Source organism: Caretta caretta, chromosome 2 (genome assembly GCF_965140235.1).
Source record: "Caretta caretta isolate rCarCar2 chromosome 2, rCarCar1.hap1, whole genome shotgun sequence".
NCBI classification, from domain to species: domain Eukaryota; kingdom Metazoa; phylum Chordata; order Testudines; family Cheloniidae; genus Caretta; species Caretta caretta.
The window spans coordinates 1,158,297-1,182,880 of NC_134207.1; the positions used below are offsets into that span (position 1 = coordinate 1,158,297).

At 65.9% G+C, this 24,584-nt stretch overlaps 1 protein-coding gene across 26 annotated transcripts in view; it reads right to left on the reverse strand.

Moving 5' to 3' along the window:
- The window catches only part of PLEC (plectin), a 165,845-nt gene that overhangs the window by 19,422 nt on the left and 121,839 nt on the right, over positions 1 to 24,584 (reverse strand). For all 26 annotated transcript variants that reach the window (XM_075124834.1, XM_075124831.1, XM_075124829.1 and 23 more), the window contains 15 exons: positions 23,685 to 23,804; positions 22,352 to 22,447; positions 21,023 to 21,150; positions 19,879 to 19,972; positions 19,484 to 19,638; positions 14,265 to 14,574; positions 11,350 to 11,427; positions 8,906 to 9,067; positions 8,198 to 8,302; positions 6,246 to 6,341; positions 5,638 to 5,763; positions 3,244 to 3,396; positions 2,666 to 2,820; positions 1,924 to 2,050; positions 1,407 to 1,590 (listed from right to left, as the gene is read on the reverse strand). In XM_075124834.1, the coding sequence (XP_074980935.1) occupies positions 1,407 to 1,590; positions 1,924 to 2,050; positions 2,666 to 2,820; positions 3,244 to 3,396; positions 5,638 to 5,763; positions 6,246 to 6,341; positions 8,198 to 8,302; positions 8,906 to 9,067; positions 11,350 to 11,427; positions 14,265 to 14,574; positions 19,484 to 19,638; positions 19,879 to 19,972; positions 21,023 to 21,150; positions 22,352 to 22,447; positions 23,685 to 23,804 (2,089 nt within the window). The remainder of the gene's footprint in view (positions 1 to 1,406; positions 1,591 to 1,923; positions 2,051 to 2,665; positions 2,821 to 3,243; positions 3,397 to 5,637; positions 5,764 to 6,245; positions 6,342 to 8,197; positions 8,303 to 8,905; positions 9,068 to 11,349; positions 11,428 to 14,264; positions 14,575 to 19,483; positions 19,639 to 19,878; positions 19,973 to 21,022; positions 21,151 to 22,351; positions 22,448 to 23,684; positions 23,805 to 24,584) is intronic.

Below are 24,584 nucleotides of genomic sequence, written 5' to 3' on the forward strand. Positions count from 1 at the left end.
ATCTCCTGGGCATGGCCTATGGGCCAAGAGGGGCCACCCACACAGGGGAGGGGCCGTAGGATGAGAGGTCTCCCGGGCATGCCCTATGGACCCAGTGGGGACACCTCACACAGGGGAGGGGCCGTAGGATGAGAGGTCTCCTGGGCTTGGCCCTGTGAGCCCAAAGGTGTCGGGGGCATACCCTACACAGGGGAGGGGTTGGGACGGGAGGTCTCCTGGGAAGGGTTCTGCTGGGGGGAGGGGCACGTCACAGACACAGCCTGGGCTGGGGGTGGGGGAGAGACGGCCACAGTCCTATTGCAGACATGGCCCTGTGGGGGAATGGCCTTGTCGCAGACGTGGTCCCCAGTGTGTGTATGTGGAGGGGTATCCTGGCTTTGTGGCAGGCCTGGTTGTAGCAGTAGGATTTTATGTTTGTATTTTGTGAAACTTAGAATGAAGGATAAAGGATAATCATGTCGTATGCATTCAATGTATTGATGTATGATATGATTTGATTGTATTCTGCCGGCCACCGTGACTGGACAGCAGGAAGGAACGACCCTGGGTCGTCGGGAAAAACGCATCAGACAGGCTGCCTGTGTCTGAAGTGATGTTAAGGCAGGAACAGACCAGACAGTCCTTATGGCTGATTATGGTCACCTTTTGTTTTAGGATAAGTTTTCATTACAGTAATGCTCATCACTGTATCCACTCATTATACTCCACACCTGAACATAGCCAGTATATGGACATCATACCCCCATATCTCCATGTCTGGACTTTGACCCCTCAACCTTTTACCCCCAATCGGGGATACTGCAGATGATGTATTCCTTACGCCACCCGCACCCCTGAAATCTTGATAATCTGTACGTTACTCCCTGATAACCAGACACTTCTAAGCTTAAACTCTGTACTGTTCACTTCTTTTAAACATCATCTTAATAAAAAATTTTAATTTGCTATAAGGGCTTGTTTCTTATCTGCATTGCAAACGAAGCTGTATAAGGTTATTTTGTAATCCCTTTAGTAACCATATCACCCTTTCTAAAATGTAATCCTGTTTGAAATTCTCTGTAAAATTGCTTGGTGTGAGTAAAGGATGTGTGCATGGTGAAGGATGAGTGTGAAAGCCTCAAAAATGTCCAGATGGTCAAGAAGTGAGAGACTTGGAGAGACAGCACGAAACAATCATTGTATCTGATGCTAAACAAGTTAGCAGCATTGACAACCTCAGAGGTGAGGCAAACACCACCGAAGGCAAGACAACAAATAAGAGAGAACAGCAGAAAACCCCAAGATTAACCAAAAGACTCTGGGTTCAGTGATCGCGACCGACAGATCCCAGCTCCTCACTAGCGCTCTGCAGGACACGTGTGTGTGGGGGGGGGGCGGGGTGGGGGGGCGGGTGTGTCCCCGGTTACCTTTCTCCAGGCTGTGCAGCAGATGCTCGTATTTCTGGGTGCAGGCCCTGTACTCGCGCTCCATCTGCAGCCGGTCGTCTGGCAGGAAGCTCTGCGAGTCCTGGCTGTCGCACATGAATTCCTGGAAATGGGTCTCCAGGCTGCGCAGCGTCTGCCGGTATTCCTCGGGCTGCAGCGTCCGGAACTGGGGGGCCAGGCACACGGCCTCAGATGGGTGCTGGCCCCCCTTCGCCAGCACCCCCACGCCCAGCAAGGACAGGGGAGAGGTCCCACCAGCAGGTGGGGGCGAGAAAGCCCCCAGACCAACTTCCGCCCCAGGCCAGCCGTGGGGGACACCCTGTTCCTAGTACCCCAGCGACAGGTGGGTGTTGGGGGGCCAGGGGACCCTTCTCCAGCCACGGGGCTCTCTCTTGAGATTGAGCCTGAATTTCCCAGCTCCCAGCCTGGCCCCACCCTCCTAGCTCCTCCCCGGGATCTCCAGCCCCCCTCCGCGAACAGGGCTGGGGCCGCAACGCACCACGAGCAGGGACCAGGACTGGATCTGCTGGATGTCCCGGACCAGGTACTGCCAGGACAGGAGGCTCTTCATATCCACGTGCAGCTGGTGCCACAATGTCACCACGTGCTGGTGGCTGACGTCCAGCCTGGGGAGAGCGAGAACCAGTGAGCCCAGCCCACACGGGTGGGCAGAAGGCAGGGCTCCCCGGCACGGACTCGGGGCCCAGCCCCCGGCAGCACCACGAGACCTGGGGGGACCCACGGAGCTTCAGGGGAGAAAGGCTGCTGCCCCTGTGGCTGGCATGGGGGATGGAGACAGGCCCCCGACACGCACTGCCCCACGCCATGAGAGGAGAGCAGCCCAGGTGGGAGCAAGGGGAGGGGGCAGCAGAGAGGGCCAGAGAGAGGTGGGGGGAGGGGAGCAGGGAGACCCAGACAAAGGGGGGAAGGGGAGGGGGCAGCAGAGGAGCTTGGACAGGAAGCAGGGGGATCCAGAGGAGGGGAAAGGGGAGCCACGGGACCCCCCAGAACAGATGGGCCAAGTTGGAGGGGAAGAGAGGGGTTCGCAATGGATGGGGGAGGGGTCCCGCCGGATGGGGGAGGGAAGCCAAGGCCCAGGCGGGGAGAGGGCCCGCCGGATGGGGGAGGGGATCCGAGGCCCGGGCGGGGAGGGGTCCCGCCGGATGGCGGAGGGGAGCCGAGAGATCCCACCAGATGGGGAGTGCCCCCGAGGCCCGGCCCCGCAGCGTCCCCGCTCGCACCTGCTGACGGCGTCCAGCGCCTCCCTGTTGAGCGGGGGCACGAGGAAGCAGACGGACGGCACGATGGACTCGCTCCCCGAGCCACTGAGCACCTTCCACTTGGAGGGCTGAGCGTTGCTCATCAGGACGCACTCATCTCCCTTGTGCACCGTGATCTAGGGCAGTCGGGGGGGGCAGCGTCAGCCCCAGAGGCCAGTGCCCATCCGGCCAGCCTGAGCACTGGCCTCTGCACCCACCCCTGGGGCCAGTGCCCACGCCAGGCTCACCCTCTGCCCCCCCAGCCTCTGCTGCTGGCCTTGCTGGGTAGGGCAGCTGGGCCCCGCCCCCAGGTCCCACCCCCAGGCCCCCAACCCCAGGGCCGCTGCCCCCCACCTCCGGGTCCCCGCACCCAGACCCCAACCCCTGGACCACACCCCCTAGACCCTCGCTCCCAGCCCCGGGCCCCCAGCCCCACACCTGTCCCCCACCCCCGGGTCCCCGCGCCAGACCCCAACCCCCACCCCCTGCCCTGCTCCCCACCCCCGGGTCCCCGCGCCCAGATCCTCCCCCCGCCCCGTCCCACCCCCAGGCCCTCTCACCTCCATCTGCTTGTAGTCACAGACAGCCTGCACTGGCAGCCGGCCCTTGAGCGGGGTGGCCGGGTTGCGTGGCCTGAGCTGCACGATGGCTTTGGCCCGCTTGGCCAGCCCCGTCAGGTGCCCTTTGTACTCTGTGATCTGCTCCTTCTCCTCCTGCGGAGAGCACAGAGTGATGGGGGGCGGGGTGACGGGGGCAGAGGCAGTATGGGGTGATGGGGGCAGGGTGATGGGGGGCGGGGTGATGGGGGCGGGGTGACGGGGGGCAGGGGCAGTGCAGGGCGATGGGGGGCGGGGTGATGGGGGCAGGGTGATGGGGGTAGAGGCAGTGTGGGGTGATGGGGGCAGGGTGATGGGGGGCGGGGTGATGGGGGCGGGGTGACGGGGGGCAGAGGCAGTGCAGGGCGATGGGGGGCGGGGTGATGGGGGTAGGGCGATGGGGGCAGGGTGACGGGGGGCAGGGGCAGTGCAGGGCGATGGGGGGCGGGGTGATGGGGGTAGAGGCAGTGTGGGGTGATGGGGGCAGGGTGATGGGGGCGGGGTGATGGGGGCAGAGGCAGTATGGGGTGATGGGGGCGGGGTGACGGGGGCAGAGGCAGTGCAGGGCAATGGGGGGCGGGGTGATGGGGGCAGGGTGATGGGGGCGGAGTGACAGGGGGCAGAAGCAGTGTGGGGTGATGGGGGTGGGGTGACGGGGGTGGGGTGACGGGGGTAGAGGCAATGTGGAGCGATGGGGGTGGGGTGACGGGGGGCGGGGTGACAGGGGGTAGAGGCAGTGTGGGGTGATGAGGGCAGGGTGATGGGGGCGGGGTGACGGGGGGCAGAGGCAGTGCAGGGCGATGGGGGGCGGGGTGATGGGGGCAGGGGCAGTGCAGGGCGATGGGGGGCGGGGTGATGGGGGCAGGGTGATGGGGGGGTGATGGGGGCGGGGTGATGGGGGCAGAGGCAGTATGGGGTGATGGGGGCGGGGTGACGGGGGCAGAGGCAGTGCAGGGCAATGGGGGGCGGGGTGATGGGGGCAGGGTGATGGGGGCGGGGTGACGGGGGGCAGAGGCAGTGTGGGGTGACGGGGGTGGGGTGACGGGGGTAGAGGCAATGTGGAGCGATGGGGGTGGGGTGACGGGGGGCGGGGTGACGGGGGGCGGGGGTAGAGGCAGTGTGGGGTGATGGGGGCAGGGTGATGGGGGGTGGGGTGATGGGGGCAGGGTGATGGGGGGGTGATGGGGGCGGGGTGATGGGGGCAGAGGCAGTATGGGGTGATGGGGGCGGGGTGACGGGGGCAGAGGCAGTGCAGGGCAATGGGGGGCGGGGTGATGGGGGCAGGGTGATGGGGGCGGGGTGACGGGGGCAGAGGCAGTGCAGGGCGATGGGGGGCGGGGTGATGGGGGCAGGGTGATGGGGGCGGGGTGATGGGGGCAGAGGCAGTATGGGGTGATGGGGCGGGGTGACGGGGGCAGAGGCAGTGCAGGGCAATGGGGGGCGGGGTGATGGGGGCAGGGTGATGGGGGCGGGGTGACGGGGGCAGAGGCAGTGCAGGGCGATGGGGGGCGGGGTGATGGGGGCAGGGTGATGGGGGCGGGGTGACGGGGGGCAGTGCAGGGCGATGGGGGGCGGGGTGATGGGGACAGGGTGACGGGGGGCAGAGGCAGTGCAGGGCGATGGGGGGCGGGGTGATGGGGGCAGGGTGACGGGAGGCGGGGTGACGGGGGGCAGAGGCAGTGTGGGGTGATGGGGGTGGGGTGACGGGGGGCGGGGGGCAGAGGCAGTGCGGGGCGATAGGGGCGGGATGACGGGCTCAAGGGGTGTGTGCAGGGGGGCTCCCCTTGTTGAGAACCCCTAGACGAGGCTCCCCTCCGGCCGGCCTGTGCCGCGTGCCAGACACAGAACAAACCGGCTCCTTTAGCTATGCGGCGTGCGCGGCACTGGGGCCAGGCGCATGGGTCCCTGCGGGGGACGAGCCTCCCTCGGGCTCAGCGGGACACGCTGGAGCTCACAGGGCGGCGCGGGGGGCTGCAGGCCCAGAGCCCCAGCCTAGGGGGCGGCAGGGCCAGGCGGCTGCCCCAAGGCAGAGCGAGGCCCCCGGGGGTCAGGCCCACTGAAGGGTTCGTCCTAGAGACCGTTCCAAAGCCGGGGCCAGGCACCGCTCCTGGGGGTCCGGGATGGGGGGTGATAGGGGAGGTGGGGAGGGGTACCTTTGAGTGCCCCCTGCAGGGGAAGGGCACTCCCAAGGGTGGGGCGAGAGGAAAGGAGGGAAGCAGTGGGTGCTCCCAAGGGTGCCCCGCAGCACAGCGGGGGGGCCCCGGAAGGGGGACGGGATGGGAAATGGGGACTGACTCTCATGAGGGCCCCCAGCAGCCCGGGGCGGGGGGTTGGGGGGGGGGGGAAGAGGTCACTTACAAGGGCGTCCTGCAGCAGGTCCTCAAGGCGTGTCACGGTGATGGTGCGGTCGCACGAGAACTTCTTCTTCATGCTCTCCTGTGTCTTTCTCAGGAACTCCTCTGCCTCCTTCACGTCTGAGAAGAACTGCGGGGGCAAGGGGGTCAGCACCTGCCAGCCCCACGCGGGGGCCCCTCTGCCTGGCCCCGGCCAGCTGCCAGGGGAGGGCTCCTCAGCTCCCGCCCGGCACACTGCCGGGCCCCCGTCGGCGCAGAGAGCTGCGGGTATTTACGGATCTGCGCCTGCCTGGCGGGGGAGCAGGGGCAGACGCCCAGGACAGAGGCTGCTCAATGCGTGACCCCCACCTGCCAGTGGGGGCGCCCGCTGGCAAGTGCCCACCTCCCCCCCACCCCGCCCCCCACCAGGCACCTCTCCTCCCTGGCCCCCTGCCTCCTCCCCACTAGGGGCTCTGCCCTCCGGTAGGTGCCCACCTCTCCTCTGGCATCCTGCCTCCCCGCCAGGCGCCTCGCCTCCCTGGCCCCCTGCCCCCCCCAGCCAGGTGCCCCCTGGCACCCCTCCCCCAGGCGCTCCTTCCCCCCCGCCCCCAGCCAGGCCCCCCTCCCTGTTACCTGGAAGTAGGCCGTGTTCTCCTTCAGATGGGCCTCGATGCAGCAGCATACCTGCAGCATCCAGCTCCACTGGGTCTGCAGAGCAGCCTGGAAGGCCTGGAACAGAACCAGCGTCACTCCGGGCTGAGCCCCGCAGCCGCCCACGGGCACCCGGAGCCCAGGGCAGGGAGGAGCACCCGGGGCGGGGCCCCAGACACCAGCAGCCCGGGCCCTCCACTGGGATTGTCGGGCTCTGGGAGCAGGGGCCGTTCACCGCCACCCCAGCCTCTTGGCAGGCGAGAAGGGCAGGGCCAGGGCCCTTCCTGGGCTGGGAGGGGGAACCTCGTGGGGCTGGGCCAGACTCACCTGCTCCCTGGCGGCCATTTACCACACACTAGCCTCGCGCCAGTGGCCAGCTGGCTCTGACTCCCCCCATGACCAGGCTGGCACCTGCATGTTTTGTGACTTCCCGCAGTCACAGGCTGAATCGGTCCTCGGGGGGCTGGTGCCACCCAGAACTGCCCATGTGTGACGAAGTGGGACTGTTCTTAATGTTTCCTCTGAATAGTGTGGGGGTGCCTCAGTTTCCCCTATGCAGTTCTTAAGTATCTAGGGGGTGGAGTAAGGGTGTATGATCATTGCAGAGCCCTAGAGGGCAGGTGTGTGCAGGAGTCTGGACACAGAGAATGGCCGACACCCTGTTTCCTGGCAACTGATGGCCTGGGCCCTTCCCCCCCTGCAAGGTGAGAGCTGAAGGGTTGGAGAACAAAGGAATCAGGTGACCACCTGGCCCGGGAAAGGAACAAAGCCCAGAGGAGGAGGGGCTGGAGGGGGTTTCAGTTTGGGGCTGGCTGGGACATGGAGTGAAGTGCAGACGTGGTTGTCTGGCTCACTGCCCCCCAAAATGGACCCAGCTGAGGGGTCCCGTTGGCTGCACCTGCAAGCTCTGTTTTAGACCATGTTCCTGTCGTCTAATAAACCTTCTGTTTTACTGGCTGGCTGAGAGTCATGTCTGACTGCGAAGTTGGGGTGCAGGACCCTCTGGCTTCCCCAGGAGCCCCGCCTGAGCGGACTCGCTGTGGGAAGCGCACGGAGGGGCAGAGGATGCTGAATGCTCCGAGGTCAGACCCAGGAAGGTGGAAGCTGAGTGAGCTGCGTGTCCTGAAGACAGGCTGCTCACAGAAACGCGACTGCCCCAGAGTCCTGACTGACTTCATGGGGAGCAGTTCCAGAGCATCGCCCAGGGACTCCGTGACACCATGCATGGTCTGCCCAGCGCCCAACGAGAACGGGCCCTGCCCCTGGCCTCATCTCCACTGCCCACTCGGTGCCCCGCGAGAACAGGCTCTGCCCCCGGCCTCACCTCCACTGCCCGCCTGCCCGGTGCCCAGAGAGAACGGGCTCTGCCCCTGGCCTCTCCTCCACCGCCCACCCACCCAGTGCACAGTGAGAACGGGCCCTCCCCTGGCTTCATCTCCACCGCCCGCCCGGTGCCCAGCGAGAATGGGCCCTGCCCCTGGCCTCATCTCCACCGTCTGCCTGCCCGGTGCCCAGCGAGAACGGGCTCTGCCCCTGGCCTCTCCTCCACCGCCCACCCACCCAGTGCACAGTGAGAACGGGCCCTCCCCTGGCTTCATCTCCACCGCCCGCCCGGTGCCCAGCGAGAACGGGCCCTGCCCCTGGCCTCATCTCCACCGTCCGCCTGCCCGGTGCCCAGCGAGAACAGGCCCTGCCCCTGGCCTCATCTCCACCGTCCGCCTGCCCGGTGCCCAGCGAGAACGGGCTCTGCCCCTGGCCTCTCCTCCACCGCCCACCCACCCAGTGCACAGTGAGAACGGGCCCTGCCCCTGGCCTCATCTCCACCGTCCGCCCACCCAGTGCCCAGCGAGAACGGGCCCTGCCCCTGGCCTCATCTCCACCGTCCGCCCGCCCGCCCAGTGCCCAGCGAGAACGGGCTCTGCCCCTGGCCTCACCTCCACGGTCTGCCCGCCCGGGTGGTCCTCGTGCAGCAGCCTGTCCCCCGTGCTCTGGATCTCCTTTATCTTACGCTCCCGCAGCTCCAGCTCCCGCATCAGCCCCTGGTGCGCAGCAGAGACAGGGAGCAGCAGGTGAGCGGCTGCATGCACAGGCCTGAGCTGTCCGGGATCCCCCGAGGGGCAGGCCCCTCCCCGGGGACATGAGTGCTCAGGGCAGAGCAGCCCTGCAGTCAGGGCTGGGCCCATCTTTCTTGGGGGTCAGGAAAAACGGCTGCAGGCGCAGTAGGGGGCATTGGGGGATGGGGGCTTGCTCCCTGGCAGGGCAGTGGATCCGGCTGGGGTCCTGCCTGCCCCAGCGGGCAGCAGCCCCGTCACTGGGACACTCGCAGCGAGCCCGGGAAGAGCCCCAGAGGACACCCGCAGGCCACGGCCCCCTGGACTAGCTGTGCCCCACGGGAGCGTGGGTCCCTGCTTCCCCTTGGCGCTGAGCGCATCCTCCCCAAGGCCAGCCCTGCCCACAGCTGCCAGCGCCCGGCTTCCCCTTCCGCCGGGAATGCCAACCAGCGCCAGGCAAGTCTCTGCCAGGGCAGCAGGGAGCCAGCACCCATGCGGGCACTGCAGGCCCGGGGCGCAGGCTGCACGCGGGGCGGGGGGCAGGAGGAAGTCCCGGGGGCCAGAGGGGGCAGCCCCAGGGCAGGGCAGTACCGAGTAATTCTCCTTCTTGGCCGCCATGTTGGGGTTACGGTCGCTCCAGTCGTAGTCCACCTCCTCCTCCTCCTTCTCGTTCAGCCACATCAGCTCCCGGGTGGCGGAGGCCACGAAGGCCTGCAGGCTCTCCAGGTGCCGCAGCCGCGCCTTGGATGAGTTCTGGGGGCACACACGGGGCGCATGATGGCACCCCTCCCCTCACACAGCCCCCACAGCCCCCTCCCCTCACACAGCCCCCACAGGCCCCCAAACCCCCTCCCCTCACACAGCCCCCACAGCCCTCTCCCTTCACACAGCCCCCCACAACCCCTCCCCTCACACAGCCACCCACAGCCCCCTCCCCTCACACAGCCCCCACAGGCCCCCAAACCCCCTCCCCTCACACAGCCCCCACAGCCCCCTCCCCTCACACAGCCCCCACAGGCCCCCAAACCCCCTCCCCTCACACAGCCCCCACAGCCCCCTTCCCTCACACAGCCCCCCACAGGCCCCCAAACCCCCTCCCCTCACACAGCCCCCACAGCCCCCTCCCCTCACACAGCCCCCACAGCCCCCTTCCCTCACACAGCCCCCCACAGGCCCCCAAACCCCCTCCCCTCACACAGCCCCCACAGCCCTCTCCCTTCACACAGCCCCCCACAGGCCCCCAAACCCCCCTCCCCTCACACAGCCCCCACAGCCCCCTCCCCTCACACAGCCACCCACAGGCCCCCAAACACACTCCCCTCACACAGCCCCCAAACCCCCCTCCCCTCACACAGCCCCCACAGGCCCCCAAACCCCCTCCCCTCACACAGCCCCCACAGCCCCCTCCCCTCACACAGCCCCCACAGGCCCCCAAACCCCCCTCCCCTCACACAGCCCCCACAGGCTCCCAAAACCCCTCCCCTCACACAGCCCCCCACAGCCCCCTCCCCTCACACAGCCCCCCACAACCCCTCCCCTCACACAGCCACCCACAGGCCCCCAAACCCCCTCCCCTCACACAGCCCCCAAACCCCCCTCCCCTCACACAGCCCCCACAGCCCCCTCCCCTCACACAGCCCCCCACAGGCCCCCAAAACCCCTCCCCTCACACAGCCACCCACAGGCCCCCAAACCCCCTCCCCTCACACAGCCCCCACAGCCCCCTCCCCTCACACAGCCACCCACAACCCCTCCCCTCACACAGCCACCCACAGGCCCCCAAACCCCCTCCCCTCACACAGCCCCCACAGGCCCCCAAACCCCCTCCCCTCACACAGCCCCCACCCCTCACACAGCCCCCACAGGCCCCCAAACCCCCCTCCCCTCACACAGCCCCCACAGGCCCCCAAACCCCCTCCCCTCACACAGTCCCCACAGCCCCCTCCCCTCGCACAGCCCCCACAGGCCCCCAAACCCCCCTCCCCTCATACAGCCCCCACAGGCCCCCAAACCCCCCTCCCCTCACACAGCCCCCCACAGCCCCCTCCCCTCACACAGCCCCCACAGGCCCCCAAACCCCCCTCCCCTCACACAGCCCCCACAGCCCCCTCCCCTCACACAGCCCCCACAGGCCCCCAAACCCCCCTCCCCTCACACAGCCCCCACAGGCCCCCAAAACCCCTCCCCTCACACAGCCCCCCACAGCCCCCTCCCCTCACACAGCCCCCAGAGGCCCCCAAACCCCCTCCCCTCACACAGCCCCCACAGCCCTCTCCCTTCACACAGCCCCCCACAACCCCTCCCCTCACACAGCCCCCCACAACCCCTCCCCTCACACAGCCACCCACAGGCCCCCAAACCCCCTCCCCTCACACAGCCCCCACAGCCCCCTCCCCTCACACAGCCACCCACAGGCCCCCAAACACACTCCCCTCACACAGCCCCCAAACCCCCCTCCCCTCACACAGCCCCCACAGGCCCCCAAACCCCCTCCCCTCACACAGCCCCCACAGCCCCCTCCCCTCACACAGCCCCCACAGGCCCCCAAACCCCCCTCCCCTCACACAGCCCCCACAGCCCCCTCCCCTCACACAGCCCCCACAGGCCCCCAAACCCCCCTCCCCTCACACAGCCCCCACAGCCCCCTCCCCTCACACAGCCCCCACAGGCCCCCAAACCCCCCTCCCCTCACACAGCCCCCACAGCCCCCTCCCCTCACACAGCCCCCACAGGCCCCCAAACCCCCCTCCCCTCACACAGCCCCCACAGGCCCCCAAAACCCCTCCCCTCACACAGCCCCCCACAGGGCCCCAAACCCCCTCCCCTCACACAGCCCCCCCACAGACCCCCAAGCCCCCCTCCCCTCACACAGCCCCCCACAGGGCCCCAAACCCCCCTCCCCTCACACAGCCCCCCCACAGACCCCCAAGCCCCCCTCCCCTCACACAGCCCCCCACAGGGCCCCAAACCCCCACCCATCCCACCCTGGCTCCCTCGGAGCCTCCCCCGCCCCTGCACCCCTCCTGCCCGCTCACCAGCAGCTGGGCGTACTGCAGGTCCAGCTTGCCCAGGCAGTCTCGGTAGGCGCTGCGTGGGGCGGGCGAGAGCTGGGCCTGTGGGGAGAGAGCGGTGAGCCCCCGGCCGGCACAGAGCTGTGACCCCCGGCCCTCCTCCGGCCGCAGGCCTGGCGCCACTAGCCCCATCGCCAGCCCTGTGCAGCAGGGGGCGCTCTCCTCGCGGGCACCGCAGGCCCAGGACAGCGCCGTGGGGTGGGGGCTCGGCAGGGGGCACCGCAGGCCCCAGGACAGCGCCGTGGGGTGGGGGCTCGGCAGGGGGCACCGCAGGCCCCAGGACAGCGCCGTGGGGTGGGGGCTCGGCAGGGGGCACCGCAGGCCCCAGGACAGCGCCGTGGGGTGGGGGCTCTCCCCAGCGGACACCGCAGGCCCAGGACAGTGCCGTGGGGTGGGGGCGCTCTCCTCGCGGACACCGCAGGCCCAGGACAGCGCCGTGGGGTGGGGGCTCGGCAGGGGGCACCGCAGGCCCCAGGACAGTGCCGTGGGGTGGGCGCTCTCCTCGCGGGCACCGCAGGCCCCAGGACAGCGCCGTGGGGTGGGGGCTCGGCAGGGGGCACCGCAGGCCCAGGACAGTGCCGTGGGGTGGGCGCTCTCCTCGTGGACACCGCAGGCCCAGGACAGTGCCGTGGGGTGGGGGCTCTCCCCAGCGGACACCGCAGGCCCCAGGACAGCGCCGTGGGGTGGGGGCTCGGCAGGGGGCACCGCAGGCCCCAGGACAGTGCCGTGGGGTGGGGGCTCTCCCCAGCGGGCACCGCAGGCCCCAGGACAGCGCCGTGGGGTGGGGGCTCTCCCCAGCGGACACCGCAGGCCCAGGACAGCGCCGTGGGGTGGGGGCTCGGCAGGGGACACCGCAGGCCCAGGACAGCGCCGTGGGGTGGGGGCTCGGCAGGGGGCACCGCAGGCCCCAGGACAGCGCCGTGGGGTGGGGGCTCGGCAGGGGGCACCGCAGGCCCAGGACAGCGCCGTGGGGTGGGGGCTCGGCAGGGGGCACCGCAGGCCCCAGGACAGCGCCGTGGGGTGGGGGCTCGGCAGGGGGCACCGCAGGCCCCAGGACAGCGCCGTGGGGTGGGGGCTCTCCCCAGCGGACACCGCAGGCCCCAGGACAGCGCCGTGGGGTGGGGCTCGGCAGGGGGCACCGCAGGCCCAGGACAGTGCCGTGGGGTGGGGGCTCTCCCCAGCGGGCACCGCAGGCCCCAGGACAGCGCCCTGGGGTGGGGGCTCGGCAGGGGGCACCGCAGGCCCAGGACAGTGCCGTGGGGTGGGGGCTCTCCCCAGCGGGCACCGCAGGCCCCAGGACAGCGCCGTGGGGTGGGGGCTCTCCCCAGCGGGCACCGCAGGCCCCAGGTCAGCGCCGTGGGGTGGGGGCTCGGCAGGGGGCACCGCAGGCCCAGGACAGTGCCGTGGGGTGGGGGCTCTCCCCAGCGGGCACCGCAGGCCCCAGGACAGCGCCGTGGGGTGGGGCTCGGCAGGGGGCACCGCAGGCCCCAGGACAGCGCCGTGGGGTGGGGGCTCTCCCCAGCGGGCACCGCAGGCCCCAGGACAGCACCGTGGGGTGGGGCTCGGCAGGGGGCACCGCAGGCCCCAGGACAGTGCCGTGGGGTGGGGCTCGGCAGGGGGCACCGCAGGCCCCAGGACAGTGCCGTGGGGTGGGGGCTCTCCCCAGCGGACACCGCAGGCCCCAGGACAGCGCCGTGGGGTGGGGGCTCTCCCCAGCGGACACCGCAGGCCCAGGACAGTGCCGTGGGGTGGGGGCTCTCCCCAGCGGACACCGCAGGCCCAGGACAGTGCCGTGGGGTGGGGGCTCTCCCCAGCGGACACCGCAGGCCCAGGACAGTGCCGTGGGGTGGGGGCTCTCCCCAGCGGACACCGCAGGCCCAGGACAGCGCCGTGGGGTGGGGGCTCGGCAGGGGGCACCGCAGGCCCCAGGACAGCGCCGTGGGGTGGGGCTCGGCAGGGAGCACCGCAGGCCCCAGGACAGCGCCGTGGGGTGGGGGCTCGCCGGGGGGTGCTCTCTTTTGGAGGAGGCTGCCCTACAGGTCTCTGCAGAGAGCTCCATGTGCTCCAAGGCACCATGGCTGGTGTCCCTCACTCACCCCGGCGAGATGGGTAAGTTCCCCCCATCTTAGACTCCCTGATCCTGGCCTGCCCAGCCCACCCCAGGGTGCTGCCCGCAGCGCCCACTGGCCGTTCCAGTCGCTCAGGAAGCGAAAGCCTCTCAGATCCGCGTCCACACGGCACCCCAAGTCTCGCCTGCCCTGTGCCCCTGCAGGGGGCTGCGGCTGGCTGGGGGGCGTGAGCAGATGCCGAGGCCATGGAGGATCACGCGCTGGGCACGAGCCCCCGTCAGGTGGGCTAGCACAGCGGGGCCACACCGGCCACTGTCCCTGCCAGGCACCCAGAGTTCCCCTGACTGGGGCAGACAGCAGGAGAGGCGGGCGCCCTCAGACTCCCTGGGGTGGGGTTGCTTTCAGGAACACGTGTTAACTCCACCGGCTGCCCCGCTCTGCTGCAAACAGCCCGAGACTTGCTAGGCCTGGGGGGGGATCAAAACCTCTCTGTGGGAAGAGGGGCCCTGGGCTGCGGCAGGACGTCTCCCCCTCTGCAGGTGACTGGGAACCCCGGCATCCTGGGGTAACGTCCGCTCAGGGGCCCACGCTGCGCCCTGGGTAACTGGCCAACGCAAGCTGTGGGCAGCTCATGAGTCCCCCCAGAGGGGGCTGCACTGCCTTGGCGGGCGTGGGACCCCATGAACACAGCCCGTGGCAGGGCTTGGGGAGGGCACGACCCCAGCATGTGGAGGGCAGGGTCTGAAAAGCCAGGTCCCACCCGGGGTGCGGGCCGGGCTGCCTGTCCTGCCCATCCCCCTCCCGCCTCACCTCGTCAGCTCGCGCCCGCTCGATCTTGGCCCGGAACTCGTCGATGGACTGGTGCAGGCCCCGGTGACTGCCCAGCTGTGACTCCACCGTGGGCAGGTCCACACCCCACTCGGCGCCGTTGAGCCGTCTCTGGTTCTCCTCCACCCAGGCCAGCAGGTCCTGCAGGTAGCGCAGCGTGACGTCCTCCAGGTCCTGCCGGGGCCGCTGGCCAAGGGGCAGGGCCACCTGGGCCGGCTGCAAGGAGCCCGACTTCAGGCGCAGGTTGTACTCAGTGCGGATGGCGACCAGACGCTCGTGGAGGCGGTACACCCTGCGGGCAGAGCAGAGGGGCGCTGTTTGGGGGCACTCGTGCCATGCTTGGGGCACAGATGCTGCCAAACCAGGGGGGCAGGGGACCAGTACAGAGCGACAAGGGCAGCTGAGGTGGTAGTAGGCCCAGAGTGCCCCCGGGAGGGGGGGTTTCCAGCTGGCCTGTGACTGAGTGGGAATTATGCATAATATTGTGTGTGAATAGAGTGCGTGCCTCAGTTTCCCCTATGGGGGCCAGGGTTAACTGGGAGGGGGGAAAGGTTGTTTACTTTGCAGAGAGCCAGGTGTGACTGAGGCCCGGCTGTCATAGAATCATAGACTTTAAGGTCAGAAGGGACCATTATGATCATCTAGTCTGACCCCCTGCACGACGCAGGCCACAGAATCCCACCCACTCCTCTAACAAACCCCTCACCTGTGTCTGAGCCACTGAAGTCCTCAAATCATGGTTTAAAGACTTCAAGGAGCACAGAATCCTCCAGCAAGTGACCCGTGCCCCATGCTACAAAGGAAGGTGAAAAAACCCCAGGGCCTCCACCAATCTGCCCTGGGGGAAAATTCCTTCCTGACCCCAAATATGGTGATCAGCTGAACCCTGAGCACGTGGGCAAGACTCACCAGCCAGACACCCAGGAAAGAATTCTCTGTAGTAACTCAGATCCCACCCCATCTAACATCCTATCACAGGCCACCGGGCATATTTACTGCTGTGACATTATTGACTTGAACTGGGACCGTACAGAAACATTGTTGCAACCAACGTCCTGTCGTGGCACCAAATCTTGTATAAAGGGGTCAAATGAGGTGTCTCAGACAAGGTGATGGTTTGCTGGTTAGGATTATGCTGTCTGTGCGTGTGTATCATTTTTGTAGTTGAAGTTATGGATATTGGCTCTGTACTGTCTGCATTTCAAACTTCTGCTCTGCTTCTGGGTGACACCCCAGACAAGTTGGTGTCAGCTCTGCCTAGCCTGCTGGGTGGCCCATTAAGGACCATCCGCTACACAACTGACCCATTGTGAGAAGGCAGACACGCCTTGGGACTCAGCCAGGTATGCTGGGACTTGCCATGTGACTCCAAACTCCATTTTGCTGTAATTTTCCACGGTAAGAACAAAGAGGGGTTCTTACACCTGGAGGAGACTATAAAAGGCTGATGCCTCATCTCCATCTGGTCTTCAGTCCTGCTTCTTACCTCTGGAGGGACTTTGCTACAAATAGAAGCTCTACACAACGGACTGAAGGACCCATCCCAGCTGGGGATGTTCTCCAGAGACTGGATTTTAACCTGCAGTTTATTCCCTCACTGCTGCAAGCCTGAACCAAGAACTTGGCCGTCACTGTCTGTCATTGATTCCATTGAACCCATTCTAGCTCTCATCTCTATCCTTTTCCTTTTCTGGATAAACCTTTAGATTTTAGATTCGAAAGGATTGGCAACAGTGTGATTTGTGGGTAAGATCTGATTTGTACATTGACCCGGGTCTGGGGCTTGGTCCTTTGGGATCGAGAGAACCTCTTTTCTTTTGCTGGGGTGTTGGTTTTCATAACCATCTGTCCCTATAACGAGGGGCACTGGTGGTGATACTGGGAAACTGGAGCGTCTAAGGGAATTGCTTGTGTGACTTGTGGTTAGCCAGTGGGGTAAAACCAAAGTCCTATGATGGTTAGAAACCTTCGTCTAATTTCAAGTCTAAACTTCCTGATGGCCAGTTTATATCCATTTGTTCTTGTGTCCACATTGGTACTGAGCTTAAATAATTCCTCTCCCTCCGTGGTATTTATCCCTCTGATATATTTATAGAGAGGAATCATATCTCCCCTCAACCTTCTTTTGGTTAGGCTAAACAAGCCAAGCTCCTTGAGTCTCCTTTCATAAGACAAGTTTTCCATTCCTTGATCATCCTAGTAGCCCTTCTCTGCACCTGTTCCAGTTTGAATTCATCCTTCTTAAACATAGGAGACCAGAACTGCACGCAGTATTCCAGGTGAGGTCTCACCAGTGCCTTGTATAATGGTACTAACACCTCCTTATCTCTATTGGAAATACCTCGCCTGATGCATCCCAAGACCGCATTAGCTTTTTTCATGGCCATATTACATTGGCGGCTCATAGTCATGCTGTGATCAACCAATACTCCGAGGTCCTTCTCCTCCTCCGTTACTTCTAATTGATGTGTCTCCAGTTTATAACTGAAATTCTTGTTATTAATCACTAAATGCATGACCTTACACTTCTCCCTATTAAATTTCATCCTATTACTATTACTCCAGTTTACAAGGTCATCCAGATCTTCCTGTATGATATCCCGGTCCTTCTCTGCATTGGCAATACCTCCCAGCTTCATGTCATCCACAAACTTTATTAGCACATTCGCGCTTTTTGTGCCAAGGTCAGTAATAAAAAGTTTAAATAAGATTGGTCCCAAAACTGATCCCTGAGGAACTCCGCTAGTAACCTCCTTCCAGCCTGACAGTTCACCTTTCAGTGTGACCCACTGTAGTCTGCCCTTTAACCAGTTCCTTATTTTTTCATCCACCCTTTCAATTTTCATGTTGATCCCCATCTTTTCCAATTTAGCTAATAATTCCCCATGTGGAACCGTATCAAATGCCTTACTGAAATCGAGGTAAATTAGATCCACTGCGTTCCCTTTGTCTAAAAAATCTGTTACCTTCTCAAAGAAGAACAGGAGTACTTGTGGCACCTTAGAGACTAACAAATTTATTTGACCATAAGCTTTCGTGAGCTACAGAGGAGATCAGGTTGGTTTGACACGATCTACCTTTTGTAAAGCCATGTTGTATTTTGTCCCAATTACCATTGGCCTCAATGTCCTTCACTTTCTCCTTCAAAATGTTTTCCAAAACCTTGCATACTATAGATGTCAAACTAACAGGCCTATAGTTACTCGGATCACTTTTTTTTCCTTTCTTAAAAATAGGAACTGTGTTAGCAATTCTCCAGTCATACGGTACAACCCCTGAGTTTACAGATTCATTAAAACTTCTTGCTAGTGGGCTTGCAATTTCATGTGCCAGTTCCTTTAATATTCTTGGATGAAGATTATCTGGGTCCCCAGATTTAGTCCATTTAAGCTGTTCGAGTTTCGCTTCTACCTCGAATGTGGTGATATCTATCTCCATAGCCTCATTCCCATTTGTCGTCCTCCCATTATCCCTACGCTCCTCATTAGACTTATTAAAGACTGAGGCAAAGTATTTGTTTAGATATTGGGCCATGCCTAGATTATCCTTAACCTCCACTCCATCCTCAGTGTTAAGCGGTCCCACTTCTTCTTTCCTTGTTTTATTTTTATATATGTAGCTATAAGCCCTTTTACTATTGGTTTTAATTCCCTTTGCAAGGTCCAACTCTACATGGCTTTTTGGCCTTTCTCATGGAGAGCCCGGCAGAGACAATGCCCACTCCAATTACCCAGACACTTGGTACCTAGTAACTAAGGATTTGTCTACACTGGCAAGTTTTGTTCCCAAAAACTGCCTTTTGGTGACAAAACAGCAAGAGCATACACACTACAATGGGACTTATATCGCAAAAAATGCCCAATTTTGGTGACCAAAAACTTCCACCCCCATGAAAGACACTGGTCTTTTCCCCTCCCTTTATTGTCGACAAAGACCCAGTGTATACACTGCTGATGGTTTTGTCCACAGAACTGGCTTCCGCCAGTCTCCCACAATGCCTGCCCTGATTGCTCTGCTCAGTGTCATGATCTCTGCTGCCCTGCAGGCATGCACCCCTCCCTGTTCAAAGCTCAGGGAAGTATCTGTGTGGTGCTGCTCCCTTTGGGGAAGAAACGAAGAGCAAATCATTGGACTGCTGCTTTTCTGCCAGGCACTAGGAACACAGATGTCTGCTGCAGCCGGACGGGGACAGACGGCTGAGCGGCTTTGCCGTTCCTCAGCACAGAGCGCTCCCAGAGCTACTCACGACACTGCTCTCGGCAGTGCTCAGCTCTTTCTTCCCACAACGCTGCCCTGTGGGATACATACCCACGGTGCAGTGCTCACCCTGTCGAGGATGATGTCCCCAATGTGGACATGATCTGTCGACAGAGGGAGCAAGTGAGAACACCCTTTGGCGATTTTTGTTGTCGACTTACAAGCCCTAACTGACTCTCGGCAGGACGCCAGCCTGGTGTGACGAGCTGGAGAACAAAGGGCTGAGGAGGAGGCCAAGTGACCAGGTTTCCCGAGGAACAAGGACAAAGGACAGAGCAGTGGTCAGGTGGGGTTGTTAAGTGGGGGGCTGCTGGACTGGGACTAGAGAAGGCTCGGAGAGCTCTGGGCTCTGGACTGACCCGGCTGGACTTTGCTGTAACTTTCCCATCTGTGTTAGCGAAGGACTCCCTACGCTGAGTTCCAGACACCTAATAACTCCCCAGGCTGAGAGTCACTCCAGATAAAGGAAACTGGGGGTGCTTTGCTCCCTTTGGGTGTGTAAGGTTCCCCGTGGTGTTCAGTCCAGGTGGACTCTCTGCAGGGAGCTCACGGCGCGCCCCAGGGGAGCTGAAGGTTCCAAGGGTCAGTCCCCGCAGATGGTGAAGCCGGGGGGCTGACCCCAGTGACAGAGTGTGACCCGCAAGGGGCTGACACACTGAAGGGGTCCTCCCAGGGGCTGTGCGAGAGCACCAGGCCTGTGGACCTGTCACAGCCCCGCCCCCCGGGCAGGGGCGGGGCTCTGGCTGGGCCCCACCCCCCCAGGCAGGGGCGGGGCTCTGGCTGGGCCCCACCCCCCCAGGCAGGGGCGGGGCTCTGGCTGGGCCCCACCCCCCCGGGGCAGGGGCAGGGCTCTGGCTGGGTCCCACCCCCCCTGGGGCAGGGGCAGGGCTCTGGCTGGGCCCCACCCCCCCGAGCAGGGGCGGGGCTCTGGCTGGGCCTGTTACCTGCGGTACATCTGCTCGCCCTGCGGGTGGCGCCCATCCTTCAGGGCCTGCACATCATTGAAGAGCAGGCGGATCATGGCGTCCGCCTTGTCCAGGTCCTGCTCGATCTCGGCCGCCTTCTGCGGCTGCTTCCCGGCGTTCAGCAGCCGGATGTCCTGCCGGAGGGAGGTGTGTTAAACCGGGGGGGGCCGTCTGAGACATCCCCCCATTGCATGCAGGGCCCGTCCCCCCACTGCATGCACTGCTCCGTCCCCTTGCCCCCACGCTCTATGCACTGCCCTACCCCCGCAGAGTATCTCGGGGCTGCCCCTGGCCCTCAGGTGTTGGCCAGCGCTGTGGCAGGCCCATCCCGGGGGTCCCTGGGCAGCCCCCCGCCCCCCGGGCTTTGCTCTCACCGACTGCAGCAGGGTGTCGGCCTGGTTCAGCTGCTCCTCGCACACCCCCGACTCCATCTGCAGCTTGCTGACGATGCGTTGCAGCCGCTCCAGCCTGTGCGGGGTGGGGAGGGGAGCACGGTGAACAACTGCGCCCTGCCCCCCCCCGCTGTGGGCACCCCAGCCCCCCGCCCAGCCCCCCGCCCCTGCTGTGGGCACCCCAGCCCCTGCCCAGCTCCGCGCCCCACCTGTGTGCACCCCAGCCCCCCGCCCCTGCTGTGGGCACCCCAGCCCCTGCCCAGCTCCGCGCCCCACCTGTGTGCACCCCAGCCCCCCGCCCAGCCCCCTGCCCCTACTGTGGGCACCCCAGCCCCCTGCCCAGCTCCGCGCCCAGCCTGAGGGGACCCCAGCCCCCCGCCCCTGCTGTGGGCACCCCAGCCCTCTGCCGAGCCCCCCACCCTTCCTGTGTGCACCCCAGCCCCCTGCCCAGCTCTGCGCCCCTCCTGTGGGGACCCCAGCCCCCCGCCCCTCCTGTGGGGACCCCAGCCCCCGCCTTCCTCCGCCTCACCCCAACCCAGCCCCACCCGTGTGCACCCCAGTTCTGGTGGCTAGGGCAACCCCAGGCCCCCAGGACACCACCCCTGCTCTGCCACGTGCCTGTGGGAAAGGCAGAGCCCCCCCCTTCGTCCCGGCTGGAGCCGGCGAGCTCAGGGCGAGCCGGGAGCCCCAGCGGCACTGCCGGTGGCCAGCCTGCGCTCGGCTCTGTTTGCTCGGCGGGCAGGCGGGGCTGGGCTTCCTGAGGGAGGCACCCGGCGGGCGGTGACTCACCAGCCGTATGGTTCCCATTACGGGCTGCGAGGCCAGGGCGGGAACACCCCGGCCCGGAGCCGCTGCCAGCAGGAGCCTGGCCTGGAGAGCGTCCTGGGCCAGCCAGCCCCCCCAACACCCCCGCACCTCAGCACCCGACCCCCTTCAGCAAGCCCTTCTCCCCTGCCCACGGCCCCTCCACTGCCAGCCAGCCCTTCCCCACTCCCCAGCTCCCGCCCCGCCCCAGATCTCCCCCCGGACCCCCAGCCCAGCCCCCCATCTCCCTCCCAGCCCAGCCCCACATTCCCTCCCAGGCCCCTCGGCTCCCCCCCCGGCCCCTTCCCCCGCGAGCACTGACCTCTCAAACTCAGCCCGCAGCAACTTCTCACGCTCCAGGATGGCGACATGCAGCTTGCCCCACTCCTTCTCCACGTCCAGCGGGTGGTAGCCGGGGGACACTTGCAGCTGCCCGGCCTGCACCGTGCCCTGCGCCGGCAAGAGGGAGTGTTACACGGACGAGGAGGGCCCCCCTGAGGCAGGTCGGGGGCCAGCTCCTGATACACACAGAAATGGGGCCTTTGCAGCCACGGGGCCATGGGATGGGGGGGGCACGTGAGGACCAACCCAGCCTGAGGGGTCCATGGGGCAGCGCAGCAGTGGAGGGCACAAACACTGGTTGGCCCCACTCGGGAGGGCTTTGCTCTGGGCACCCCCAGGGTCTGCAGGGGCTGGGGCTGGATGCCCAGCTGCTGGCCCCACACCTCGTGACATAGTCACAGGACAGCTCCCCTGGTCACATGCCCGGTTACAGCCGGGCGCAGCCCCCTCGTGCTCAGGGATGAGGGGCTCGGCACAGCCCCCGGGGAGGGGACGGGAGGGGAGGGGCTTGGCACTGCCCCCGGGGAGGGGACGGGAGGGGAGGGGCTCGGCACTGCCCCCGGGGAGGGGACGGGAGGGGAGGGGCTCGGCACTGCCCCCGGGGAGGGGACGGGACGGGAGGGGAGGGGCTCGGCACTGCCCCCGGGGAGGGGACGGGACGGGAGGGGAGGGGCTCGGCACTGCCCCCGGGGAGGGGACGGGAGGGGAGGGGAGGGGCTCGGCACAGCCCCCGGGGAGGGGACGGGAGGGGCTCGGCACTGCCCCCGGGGAGGGGACGGGAGGGGAGGGGAGGGGCTCGGCACAGCCCCCGGGGAGGGGACGGGAGGGGAGGGGCTCGGCACTGCCCCCGGGGAGGGGACGGGAGGGGAGGGGCTCGGCACTGCCCCCGGGGAGGGGACGGGAGGGGAGGGGCTCGGCACAGCCCCCGGGGAGGGGACGGGACGGGAGGGGAGGGGCTCGGCACAGCCCCCGGGGAGGGGACGGGAGGGGCTCGGCACTGCCCCCGGGGAGGGGACGGGAGGGGAGGGGAGGGGCTCGGCACAGCCCCCGGGGAGGGGACGGGAGGGGAGGGGCTCGGCACTGCCCCCGGGGAGGGGACGGGAGGGGAGGGGCTCGGCACAGCCCCCGGGGAGGGGACGGGAGGGGAGGGGCTCGGCACTGCCCCCGGGGAGGGGACGGGAGGCGACGGGAGGGGCTCGGCACAGCCCCAGGGGAGGGGACGGGAGGGGAGGGGCACAGCCTTGTCAGCTGTATGTAGGAATCAGGGTGGCTCTCTGCCAGGGGGTCCCTGGGGCGTCACCCCGCTCACCTCCAACGACTGGTAAATGACCTTGGAGCGGTTCTTGTCGGCCTCCTTGGCCGGGAGCTCGGTTTCCTTGAACTTCAGGAACTGGTGCCACAGGATCTGGGGGGAGCTGGGGTTAGGGCACGGGGGAGGCAGGGCAGGCCCCGGGGTAGGGGAGGGGCCCCGTGCGACCTGCCTGTGGCCAGCTGCCCGGGGGCTCTGTGCCAGGCGCGGGGTCACCATCAGTAGGGCCCATGCCTGGCCAGCCTCTCCCTAGCCCAGCACGCAGGGCTTGCCCTCACTAGCCCCCGCCCCCCCACCGAGGAGACGACATCCCCTCTCCGGGCTGGGCAAAGGCCCCCCAGCCAGGGGTTGGGACCCGGAGCTGAGCCAGGCCTGGGGACTGGGCCCCACCCCGCAGTGCAGGCTGGGCGGGCGGGTTCTTCTTGGCCGCTGTTGACTCACGAGGGGCTGGCATGGAAGGAATGAGTCAGACGCCCTCCCCCTGCCTAGGGAGCCCCTTGACCCCCCGCCCGCTGCGCTGCCCTCTCCTCCCTCCCTCTCTCCTGCCCGCCCGGGGTGAGGAGCTGAGCCCTGCCAGGCCCCCCTGACTCAGCCTGGCCCTCACAGGGCCGGCTGCCCCCTACGCTGGGCTCAGACCCCCCAAAGGATGGCAGCTGCCAGCGCAGAGTTGGGCTGGGCACCCCAGGAGCCAGATGCCAGGTCCCCTACGGCCCCAGGGAACCACAGACTCTGCCTCCCCCTCGCTGCCATCGGGACGCACCCACTCCCTAGGGAGCTCTGTGGGCCCCTCCTTCTGGGGGCGTCCAGGCGGCTCCTGTGTGCGGGTGGGGCCTGGGCACCTGGGCACACTGCCCAGCCAGATCCCTCCTGGGCAACACCGGCAGAGCTCCCCCACCCAGCACTGGGGCCTTTCATCCCCTGCCAGCAGCAGCCGCATCAGGACAGGCAAGAAGGGAGCCAGGGGACAGAACACGTGGCTCAAAGACCACGGCCCCCCCGCCAGCTCAGGCTCTGAGCACACCCCCAGCCCACCCCAGGAGGCCACTCAGTGCGCAGCCCCCCTGCCCGGATCGCACGCCCCCACCGGGAGGGGCACTCCTGCAGGGCAAGGCACGGGCTCCCTCTCCATGCCTGGGCGGCGGGAGGCGGGCGGCAGCTGAAGAGGCCACGTGGGCTGCTCCTGCCCCAGCGAGAAGGGGCACCGAAGGAACCAGGGGGCCCCAAAGGGCACCTGTAGCTGGGGAGATGGGGCTGTGCAGCCCGGGGACGAGAGGTCCCCAGAGCCCCATCCCCGGGAATCCCCCCGCGTGGCCCAGACAGCCAGGCCCCTCACCTCGATCTCCTCATAGCTGACCGGCACCTTGCGCTCCTCGAAGAGGATGGTGTGATTGCGAATCCACTGCAGCAGAGCCGTCACCACCTCGCGGTACTCCTGCCACCGCAGCTGCAGCTCCTAGGGGACAGGCGAGAGCATGGCCCCGGGTCCCCGCAGCTGCCGGGCTGGCCAGCCTCCCCTCCCCGGCCCCCAGGAGTTGAGAGAGAGCACAGAAACGGATGGGTGGGATTCGGGGCCGAGCTCCTTGGCGGGCAGGAACCGCTGGTCTCCCTGGACCGTCTCGGCTGGAGTCACCCCTGGATGGGAACCTCAGTGACTGGCCAACCACCCCCATCACCGGAATTTTCAGTACTGTTTTTATAACCCCATGTGTGCCTCAGTTTCCCCTACATGCTGCACTGTTACCCAGTGCGAGAGGAGGGGACAGGATTGTTTGCTTTCAGGGCATGGCTAAGGGACATGGCTATGAATGTCGACCAGCTGACCCCATATCAATGGAGAACCCAAGAAGACAATGGCAAAGCCAATCACCGGGACATTGACCTCTGGCACCCAAGGTGCGGGGTGGGGAGGGGTTTCCCCACCTCTCTGCAAGGAGGCTGAGCAAAGACCCCCCAGCTCGAGAACAAAGGACTGTGAGGAGTGAGGTGAGGGGGTAGGTGTTGGCTGCTGGAAGAAGCCTGGGGTCACCTGGGAACTGTCCAAGGAGGTCAGATGGACAGAGCTGGAACAATGGGGCTCTTACAGCTGGGCTCTGGGCTCCGGGCTGATCCCACCGGTCGGGGCTTTAACCCGCGTTTCCCTGGGCCACCCTGAGCACATCCCGTGCTGTGAGCAGCTAGCTAACAACCCGGCTGTGCCCGCGCGGAGAGTGTCCCTGCGAACGCCGGGCGAGGG